Below are 11,494 nucleotides of genomic sequence, written 5' to 3'. Positions count from 1 at the left end.
GACAAAGAGGGAGTGCAAACCCGTATTGGGATTATTTGTTTTATCTAAAATTTGCCAAAGGGGGAGATTGTTAGTACCTTAGGATTGGCATTAATTTTGTAAAACAAATAATGTAATCACCTCTGTTGTTTTAATATGTTCGGTTGAAGAAATTCAACATCTGGACCAACATGTCATGTAAGATGTAACGACATCGGGACTGTGACATCTCACATGTGTATCAAACTAAATCAGTTAATTCTGGTTTGGTTTGTGATTAATTAGGAGATCTGGTGAATATCCTATCTCCTATGTGAAGATCTTGAAGATTCAATCAGAAGATTTGGTAATATATTTGGTGAATATGCAGTTCCCAAATATGGAGATCTTTTAGGAAATAAAAGATTGAAGGCCATGATTGGAGCAGAAGATTTCTGCCAGCTCTGTAACAGCAAAGAAGAAGATTTGCTGCGATTTATGAAGTCCCAAATCTAGTTGGGTGATTAGGTTATAAATAGTAGATTGTAACCTAAGTTTTGTAAGCCTCAAACAATGTAAAAATTAGGGGTATGTAAGAGGTAAACCTCCCAACCTGTGGGAAGGTTACCAAGTGTCTCTCAGTGCTTGAAAGCATGAGATTATTTGTAACTCAAAGCCTGTAGGCAAGAGTGGTTATGTTCTTGAACGAAGCTGTGAAGCAAGTTCAAGTTGTTTAAACATTACATGGTACTTGTAATGATAGGAATGGAAACTGGAGGTTTCTATCTAGGAGTGCCTAGGTATAGATTGCATTGGGTAGGGATTAAGTGAGGAGTTGTAAACGGGGGAGTTTAACTCTGAATTAATACTACTAATAGTGGATCTTCTTCCTGGCTTGGTATGCCCCCAGAGTAGGTAACGTTGTACCGAACTGGGTTAACAATTCTGGTGTTTTTACCTTCTGCACACTATATTTTGTTTGTTACACCTCAGTCTGTTTCTAGTCTGTTTATGAAGAGAATAACAGACTTGACACATAGCCTGCATTCTGATTGCAAAACAGAATGTTATGACATTCATTATTGACTGCTGTTACTGATAGACTGGTTGGTTTGTTACAGTTCAGCCTTCTGTAATATTGGAACAGATGATGTTCAAATCAATGTTGAGACATCATGCTGATAACTGGGAAGGATTAATAAACATAAGTGCCATGTTTGATCTCTACTGTGTCGTTGTTCTAGATGGATAAAACTGGATGTTCTTCTGTCCATGGTGGTAGAGTAGCAGATGTAGTGACATCTGGGACTGTGTGCATATGAGTATTGGGCTTTAATTTTTCTAACTGTCTTGTTGTATAAGTAACAATGTTGGATCATATGTCATGACTTCGTGTAGAACATCTGAACTCTGACTATACCAGAGTTTTAGCCTGTTGGTCTGAATCCCGAGTTCCGTGACAAAGAAAAATTTGAAGTAATAATGATTGCAAATAAAACCTTGTGTGAAAGACTCTCCACCCAAGTCTGAGAGTTTTCTTGAGATAGGAGAGGTTGAGTAGTATTGGTCCGCGATGTTCCTTCCTCGTTAGGTTCGTACGAGAACCTCACTTACTGGTATATTCTCTTAAGGGGATTGATGATCGTCGTGCTTTTGGTGTAAGAATACTTTCCTTTACTAGAGTATATGACCCTAAGACCCCTTTTGTATAACCTTTAACCATGGCCAGCCTAGACCAATAGTCGCGTAATATAGGCCACTGAGGTGCCTTCCTCGTAAGGGTTGATACGAAGATCTCACTTGGAGTAGATGAATTTGATGGAGCTGTCGCCTGGAAAGTAAATTGACATAAGTGGCTGACAGTCAAGGAAGTCTATGACTCTAGGGGAAGTGTCCTACACCAAAATTTCCAAAAAAAACCTAGATCATACAAAGTGAGAACCTTGGTTTTCCAAGAACTCATTATTAAACTGCATGCTTCGCCACAGTGGTCTGAAACCTTGAACTCATGCCTAAGATATGTGGAAATAAATAAAAACCAATCATTAATTCATACATACATTCATGATCAAAATAATAAGCAAAGCTCTTAAAGATTTTCGTTTGTTAACGTAGAACTATAATACCTTTTACCAACATAATCATGGATACCTTATCAAGGAAAAATACCTCTACCTTCTGATTCAAGAGTCCTGACATCAGCTCATTGAAGGTCCTCGGCTCAAAGGTGACAACCCTCAAAGACAACAAGTTTAGAGCTAATTTTGGGAACATCATAGATCTTTTGACTAAGAGGGTTGATTATGGTGATATCACTATAATGGCCCAGTACTATGACGTCCCCTTAAGATGCTTCACTTTCCACGACTTTCAAATCTCTCCAACCTTGGAAGACCTCGAAAGGCTTCTCAACTAATCAATCAAAGAATACAACCCATTTCCCAAGATGGAAGAAGGTTTCTATTTGACCGAGCTCTCACTCGCCTTGGGTATCAACGCCAACAAGCTAGTGGCCAACTGGGGAATTAAAGGTTTAGTCAAGGGATTGACCCAAAAGTTCCTCAAAGCCCATGCCTGGGAAATGTTAAAGGAAGAAAAACCTGAATTCTGCAGTGCAACCTTGGCACTCCTGATTCACGGGATTGTTCTCTTCCCAAATATGGACAAGTTTGTGGGTTACTTGGCGGTTGAAGTCTTTCTGGAAAAAAATCGGGTTCCTTTCCTACTTGCTACTTCTATCATACCATTCATGCAAGGCAGGAGGAAAAGGGATGTACTTTCCTCTGTTGTACTCCTCTGTTGCATCTATGGATGAGGAACCGCATGCCTTAGCGTGGGCCTTTTACTCAAAGAAATATGACATGGCCTCAGAAGTTCGCATCTCTCTCCGCTAGCTCAATTTTATGATACAAGAGAGAATGGGATACGGAAGACGTCATTGCAAGATATGGGGGGTTCCCAAACGTACCTTTAATAGGAATACAAGGTTGTATTAACTACAACCCTGCTATACTCAAAAGATAACTAGGGTACGCCATATTGAGTCCTCCTGAGAAAAGAGACTCCATTCCCTTCGTCATTAATACTGTGGATCCGCTCGATTCAAATATGAAGAGAGTGCGAAAAGCTTGGACGAACATAGTCTGTATTGACCAAGAATGGGGTAAGAAAAACATCCTAGCCAAGGAACCCTACTTTGTGTTGGTAAAAGAGAGGGCTAGGGTTGTTAGGATGTCGTTCATATTTGATCATTCTTCATTCCCGTTGATGCCCGAGCCTGAGCCTATCCTACAAGAGGACATGGACAAGGTTACCAACCAAATCAAAGGGCTTTAGTTGGAAAACACTCAATTACGAGTCCAACTCAATCGTGCCAAGGAACGTAACCACATCTTGGAAGATAAGGGTAAGCAAGTTTGTGAAAAATTTGAGGATAGCAAGAAAAGGCTCTGAATAGCCAAAGGACAAAGAGTTTAGGTTGGTGGAGCTTTGCAAGGAGCTAATTCTGAGCTAAACTTCTGCAAGGACAAGTTGGATCAAGCGTACCGAGTCATCAAGGACCTTGAGAAAACTGTCGCGAGGTCAAATGCTATAAAGAAATAAGCAAGGGAAGACTATGAAGTCCAAATCCTCGAGGTGATGACCACTCTCAAGGAGTGTAATGACCTCCTAGCTAAGGAACAACTGGAGAGAGAGAGAGAGAGAGAGAGAGAGAGAGAGAGCAGATTCACCGAAACTTCTTGCGCGAGCAGTTCAACCTTAGACGGGCTTGCGGGCAAATCAAGAACCTAAAGAGGGGGATCTATAACCAAGCATATGTAGAGTTGTAGAACAAATGTAGACATTGGGAGGAGCATTGTCGTGGATCCGAGGCTACCATTGCTCAAAGAGATGAAATCATCCACAATCTCCAAACCCTTTACAATGAGTGCAGGGAGAAATACGCCAACATGGCAGTACTGAGTAACTATGCCCTTCAGGACTTCCCCGACAAGTTGAAGGAGGCTGATATGATCATGTGCCCATATAATACCCCTGAAGAGGTCTATCACTTCATCAAATTCTACAAAAAGACGATGGCCGAACTCATTATTAACATTGAGGCTCTCCGCAAGTCTCAAGGGGTCACTTTCAGGGTTGACATCTAGTTACTTATTTTGTTTCCACTACTTGTACTTTGCAACTTCCATGTATTTTAACTGGTTTTCCCTTCAAAGGATGAATAAAAGCTTTATTATTCTCTCTATTGTGTTTTCCTTTATCTTTGATTATGGACATAAATCGTTAAGTAGTTCTTGTAATGAATAAACATGGTTAACTAAAAGAGCTTTGCATTAACATAGAAAACAAAAAACAATCATGCATCATTTGCATTTTTCAAAACATAAAAACATAAAAACTCATACATCCACCCTTTTTCTGATCAGAACCCTACTCCAAAGAAGACTTTCCGGTACAATACACAAAGACACCAGCAAGAAGTCATGGAATAACTTCAACAGAACCAAGATGCACTTTAGGAAGAGGTATCCCAGGTACAGTCCCAAATGAGGCAACTGATGGAGACTATACAGGCGGTCACAAGGGGCCAAGAGATTATGGCGAAGATGCAGGAAGAAATGAACCAGTGGGTTAATGCTGTGAATCCTCCTATTCCTCCAGTGGTTGAGACTCTGATTCCTTCTCGTCCTCAAGTTGACCCTTCATTCCATATAGGTGCACCCGGTAGTGTTCCATAAGTCAAACTTCATCCTTCTGTCATTGAAATAGACGATCAATATGATGCTTTATTCAGCCCTAGGGTTGCCTCTCAATACGACGTTTTCGGTCCGGTGACCTATGAGATGGAGAAGAAGGTAAGGGATATTGATGAGAAGCTCAAAGCAATGGAGAGTACAGACGCGTCGGGTCTTGACGCAGCAGAAATGTGCCTAGTACCTGGTGTTGTTATTCCAGTCAAGTTCAAATGCTCGGACTTTGAAAAGTATAAGGGAAACAATGACCCTAGGACTCACATCAAGGCATACTGTCGGAAAATGGTTGCTTACTCCAGCGACGATCGACTCTTAATGCATTTTTTCCAAGATTCCCTTGGTGGGGCATCCTTGGATTGATATATGCTGCTGGAGGGCACTCATATTCGCACCTGGTTGGAGATGGTTGAGGCATCCTCAAGCATTATCAGTATAATACTGATATGACACTTAACCGCAAGCATCTGCAAAATATGATGCAGAGGTCTGAGAAAACCTTTAAGGCATATTCCCAAAGGTGGAGAGAATTAGCAGCCATGGTACAACCCCCATTGCTAGAAAGGGAGCTGATAGACATGTTTATGCGTAACCTACAAGGCCCATACCTTGACAGAATGGTAGAGAGAACTTCTTCGGGTTTTTCCGAATTAGTCTTAGTCGGAGAAAGGATCGAAAATATGATCAAGATGGGCAAGATCCAAAACTTTTCAAGTGCATCTGGTGCAGCAAAGAAGCCTTTTGTTCCTTATGGAAAAAAGAGAGAAGGCGAGACTAGTGTCGCAAACATCATCTGAACCAGGAATCCAACCTATCAACAAGTAGCCACCTTAGCTCCTGTTCAACAATAACAAGAACCTCTTACTATTCCCATTCAACAACCGCAACAGCAACAACAATATCAACTACGTCAACAACCGCAGCAAAATCAACAAAGTTATCAGCTGCAATAACAACATCAACAATAACAATATCAACCGCAACAACAAAGATTAAGGAGATCTAAGAGGAGGTTTGACCCAGTATCAATGCCATATAGCCATATTTTTCCATAACTTCTAAGAGGATCTCTTGTACAACTGAGAGATTTAGAACCCCCACCAACGGTCATTCCTCCCGGATATGATGCAAATGCCCGTTGTGAGTTCCATTCTGGCACTCCCGGGCACTCTATTGAAAATTGTAAAGTGTTAAAATACAAAGTCCAAGATCTGATTGACTCCAAGGCAATTATGTTTGCACCCAATAGCCCGAACGTAAACATAAAGCCAATGTCTTCCCATGATAAGACAAATGTAAACATGGTGGAATTGGATCTTGGAAGGAAGGTGATAACATCTTTCAATGATTTGAAGACCCCACTTGTAGAAATCAAGACTGTTCTATTGAGAAGCGACGCGTTCTCCGTTTATGCTCAGACTTCTGAATACTGTCTAAAGGACCCGCAACAATGTGAAGTTTTAAAGTCTTCTATTCAAACTCTAATGAACTAAGGAATATTGATAATTGATCGACCCTCCACTATTAAATATGTATTAACCCTTTAGATTCCGTACGAAGAATTTCCTCCCCTGCAAATCCCATATAATCTTTCTCAACTGTCTCCTTCAACGAATCTTGTTACTCAAATGATCATAACAGTTCCAACACCATTCCCGTACAATGACACCAGAGTAATCCCCTGTATGTATGACACACTAGTCTACAACCACGGACAGAGAGTACAAGCAACCAATCAAGTCTGATGGCCCATTAATAAGCATCGTCAAAACTGGCGGCGTAGCCAAAAGCGACAGGATCTTTGCACCAGCACCATCTCCGATAAAAAATGGCGGTCCATCAGCCCATGACAAGGGCAAGCAAGTTGATAATACCCAACCAATGCAAGACCCTCTGATAACCAGTGAAGTAGATGAGTTTATGCGTATCATCAAAAGGAGTGACTATCGAGTGGTTGAGCAACTCAACCAGACACCCTCCAAAATCTTGATGTTGTCTATACTGATGTGCTCAGAAGGCCACAAAGATGCTCTGGTAAAGTTTCTAAAGGCTACCCACATACCCCAAGAAATCTCGGTTTTCCTGTTTGAAGGTATAGTTAACAATATAGCCACCAGGTTAAGTTTGGTATTTATTTACACGGAGCTCCCTGCTAAGTTGTATTCTTGTGAAGTTGAGGTCGTGACCTGAAATTTAGGTTGGACAATTGGTCAAGCACTTTGCAACATGTTTTGTCAATTTTAGGTCCCAAGTTCTTGATGCCATACCTTTTGATTCCCTCGTGCATTTTGAGCCAAACTTAGGCAAAATGATATTTGACATAACCTTAACAAATGAAAAAAGAATGGGATCAAAAGAGTGCTTGAGCTGAAAATGGAAAAGGTGGAAAGTAGGGGTCATGGCAAGGTTTTGGCCCATTTTGGCAACTTGGTCCTTCGCACAAATGAAGTCCTTAATGAATGAATTGATGTTTGAACCTTGAATCAAAGTTGTAAAGAATCCAAAAATGAACATTTGGCTCAAAAAAGCTTTGCATTTGGATGAATATTGAATAAGTTATGGAGTTTGGGCCAAAGGAATAACATCTTTGCAAATTAGGTCAAACCACCTTGCACCTCTTTGTGCCAACTTGATATTTCCTTGCTTTTCAAACCATGATATTGATAAAGTAAGCATCCCTTGATGAAATCTTGGCTAGGGATTGAATGATATTGAAGATAGCTTGAAGGTTGAGTGATGTGGCATGGAAATAAACACATGAACCACCTTTGAATCACCATGAACAAACTTGTATTTCCCTTTGCCAAAAGCCTTTGTATTGCCTTGATTTGAAGCATGATTACCTACATGAATAACAAGGGAAAAAAATATCATCTCTCAATGAGGTTAGGGTTAGTTGATAGGCAAAACAATATGAAACCCTAGTGTTAAGATACAATACACAATGTGGCCATGCTTTTGACTCCATGACCAAATACAATGGTCATGCATGATATGATTTGATGTATGCAAATGGGATATGCATAAAAAGAAAAAGAGAGGGTAAATTTAGGGGTATGAAAACGGGTAAACCATCACGCTTCCCATGCTTGTTTTCGAAACTGGTCGTCATATAGATGACGTTCTGAAGTGGTAAGGTCAGTGACGGGCACGATGATTGTGACGAGTAAATCGTCACGAGTCTGCAGTGGGTGTAGATGCTTGTTTAGATGATATTAAGTTGCATATTTATATTTTTCATCTTTTGTGGATGTTTTGGGTATTGTTAAGCTCTGTTAGCTACTGTTTAAATGATGTTTTGGTATGACTTAACGATTAAACATGATTTCAATTGAATATATCAATTATTTGATGAATGATGGATACATGCAGATGTGACAATGATGTTGTGTTAATTGATGTGAATTGTGATAATGATACATTGTTATATGAGCATGAATTATGCTGTTGAAGTGTGAGTATGTTGCTATAGGATGATAGTGCGGGAGGGGAACTATTATCGTTTGGTCAATGCATGCTTTGTTTATTAATGGGATGGGGACTTCATACATTATGTTGTTGTCGCATTGACGTGTTGTAAAATGCATTCATTATGTCATTATTGTTGATGAAAGAGGCATGTTGCTATCCGAGCAAGGTGGATTGGTGATTTGTCCTGAATCCGAGCAATGTAGATTCATGGTTCGAGCATGGTGAACCCGGTTCCTGAGTGAACCAATTGACGATGATATGGTACCACGCGCATATGATTCTGGTTGAACTTGCGAGTCCCATTGCATAATTTAAATGATGAATATGTGATTACTTTGTGCATGATGATGAATTAGGTGTGAGAATGAAGTTATGTGATTGTTGTTGAATGTGTAGATATTTTAATTCTACCTTGCAGCTTATGTTATTAAATTATTAATGTGAATTCTCATGCCCTTTGCTTTGATGTTTTCCACCATGGACATCTTGCAAATACTCAGGAGTAGAGTTGTTGTTGTTAGTGGGAAATAGCTCTTGGAGTTATTTTCATTAGTTATCGCATTTTTAGTCGCTATGCTCTGATTCTATAGCACTTGGGATGAATGATGTTTTCTTTTCTTATGATTGATGTTGACTTACTTGTTTTGTTGAAGTTCAATAACTATTATGCTGAGTTGTTTTGAAGTTGTTGAGAGTTGGATATTGAAATTCATTTTGAAATCATTATGTGAAAGTTAAATATTTATAATACCCAATTTGAAGTCAATATGTTTAATTACCGTGATTAATGTGATTCTCCTGAGATGATACCCTAAGTGAAGGTGAGCAAGTGATGACTGGTGGTGTATGTTGTTTACTTTTATGCTGCATGTTTTCAAAATGTCTATGTTTTATTGAAGGGTTGTCATTTATAACACCTTAAATTGTCGAGTAATCCTTTATATATAAGTTTCCGGGTTTAGGGTGTTACATAGTGGTATCAGAGTAGGTCGGTTCGTCCTGTCAGGTTTTTGTGTGATGTGTGTTCCCTTGTATGCAATAAGTGTATGTGAAAACTATCGATACCTTATTTCTTCTGATGTTGGTTTGTTTGTTTGGATAACTAGACTTATGTATGGAGGAAGAAATTATGATGTTATTGTTGAAGCTTTGGAGTCGTTGGCTCAAGCGATTGGGCATAATCTTCCGAACAATCAAAATGCTAGAGAGAATGATGAGTTTCGTGCTTTAGGTAAGTTTTAGAGAAAAAATCTAACAACCTTCAAGGGTATATATTATCCAGAAGAAGGCAAGTATCGCTTAGGGAGATCGAGAAAATTTTCCGAGTGATGGCTTGCTCAGAGGTACAGAAGGTACAATTTGGTCCGCATATGTTATCTAAAGAGGCTAAGGATTGGTGGGATAACATGCATCAGAGACTGGATGGTGATGGTACTGATATCACTTGGACTATGTTTAGAGCTATAATCTTGGAGAAATACTTTCTTGAGGATGTGTGTAGTAAGAAAAAGATTGAATTCCTTGCACTGAAACAAGGGAGTTCGACTGTTGTTGGGTATGCTACCAAGTTTGAGGAGCTTGTGAATTTTGCCCACATTATAAGGACGTTATTACTGATGTGTATAAGTGTATTAAGTTCAAAAGCGACTTATGACCAAAGATCAAGTAGGGTATCAGATATCATGAGATTCACCTGTTTGTTGTACTTGCGAATAAGTGTTGGATTTATGATGAGGATAATAGAGCCCGTTCTGCTCACTACAAAAGTCTTAGTGAGAAGAAAGGAAAGGGACAGTTTCGAGGAAATTTGTATGTCACTCCTCCTGGAAAAGGGAAACAAAAAGCTACAATTGAGAAGAAGCCAAGTGGAGGGAGTTCTTGCTTCAGTCCAATGTTATAGGTATGGTGTGATAGGTCATCATTCCAATGAGTTCCCTAGTGATGAGAAGAAGTGTTACAAGTGTGGGAAGACAAGGTACCTCATTGTTGATTGTAAGGGTAATGTTGTGAATTGCTAAAATTATAGAGAGAAAGGTTGTGTGAGTACTAATTGCCAAAAACCTAAGATGGCTCGGTCTGGAGGAAAGGTTTTTTCCTTGTCAGGGGACAAACATTACTAGTGCTGACGGGTTGATTCGAGGTACATGTTTTATCAATAGTATTCTTGTGATTGCTATTATTGACACGGGTACAACACACTCTTTTATTTCACTTGATTATGCTAAGAGATTAGAATTAAAGTTATCTTCTATGGTTGGAAGTATGGTTGTTGATACCCCAGGCAATGGTTTAGTAACTACTTCATTGGTGTGTTTGAAGTGTCCACTGATTATTTATGGTAAGAGTTTTGTAATGGATTTAGTCTGTCTACAGTTGAGTCAACTTGATGTTATCCTTAGAATGAACTGGTTGGAGTTCAACCGTGTTCATACCAACTATTTTTCCAAGACTGTGATGTTTCCAGATATGGGAGGAGATGGAGTGTTCATGTTTATATTTTCTAAGCAAGTAGAAGAATTTTTTAAAGAAGAGGCGCAAGTGTTTTCTAAGTTTTATGCTTTGGGAATCGACAGTAAAGCTGCAATGAGAGATTTGTTAGTTGTGTGTGATTTTCCCAAAGTGTTTCCTGACGATATCAATGATTTGCCTCCAGAGCACGAGGTGGAGTTTTCGATAGACTTAGTACCTGGTACTAGTCTTGTGTTGATGGCTCCTTATAGAATGTCTGCTTTAGAGTTGAGTGAGCTGAAGAAATAGTTTAAAGAGCTTCTTGAGAAGAAGTTTATCGGACCGAGTGTTTCGTCTTAGGGAGCGTTGGTGTTGTTAGTTAAGAAGAAAGATGGTAGCACGAGGTTGTGTGTTGATTATCCACAACTGAATAAAGTGACTATCAAGAACAAGTATCCACTTCATAGAATTGATGGTCTGATGGATCAGTTAGTTGGCACTTGTGTTTTCAGCAAGATTGAGTTGCAGGTCAGGTTATGATTATATTCGAGTGAAACCAGAGGATATTCCAAAGACTGCATTTAGAACGAGATATGGTCATTACGAGTATTTTGTGATTTCGTTTGGTGTATCTAACACGCCTGGAGTGTTCATCGAGTACATGAATAGAATATTCCATTTGTATCTAGTTTAGTTTGTGGTTGTGTTCATTGACGATATTCTGATATATTCGAAGTCACATGAAGATCATGTAGAGCATCTGAGAATCGTGTTGCAGACCTTGAAAGAAAAGAAGTTGTATGTAAAGTTATCCAAGTGCGAGTTCTGGCTGAAAGAAATGAGTTTCTTAGGTCATATGATTTCTA

The 11,494-nt window shown here is 39.4% G+C and overlaps 1 protein-coding gene across 1 annotated transcript; it reads left to right on the top strand.

The window, feature by feature from the left end:
- Nucleotides 1-9,290: 9,290 nt before the first annotated feature.
- Nucleotides 9,291-10,937, top strand: LOC127104575 (uncharacterized). The gene is made up of 4 exons (XM_051041756.1): nt 9,291-9,411; nt 9,522-9,760; nt 9,898-10,073; nt 10,340-10,937. The coding sequence occupies exons 1-4, from the start codon at nt 9,291-9,293 to the stop codon at nt 10,935-10,937; spliced, it is 1,134 nt and encodes a 377-aa protein (XP_050897713.1).
- The last annotated feature ends 557 nt before the right edge of the window (nt 10,938-11,494 follow it).

The sequence above is a fragment of the Lathyrus oleraceus genome, chromosome 7 (genome assembly GCF_024323335.1).
Source record: "Lathyrus oleraceus cultivar Zhongwan6 chromosome 7, CAAS_Psat_ZW6_1.0, whole genome shotgun sequence".
Taxonomy (NCBI): Eukaryota; Viridiplantae; Streptophyta; class Magnoliopsida; order Fabales; family Fabaceae; genus Lathyrus; species Lathyrus oleraceus.
The sequence above is the reverse complement of the archived record's forward strand: the minus strand, read 5'-3'. Positions and strand labels throughout refer to the sequence as shown.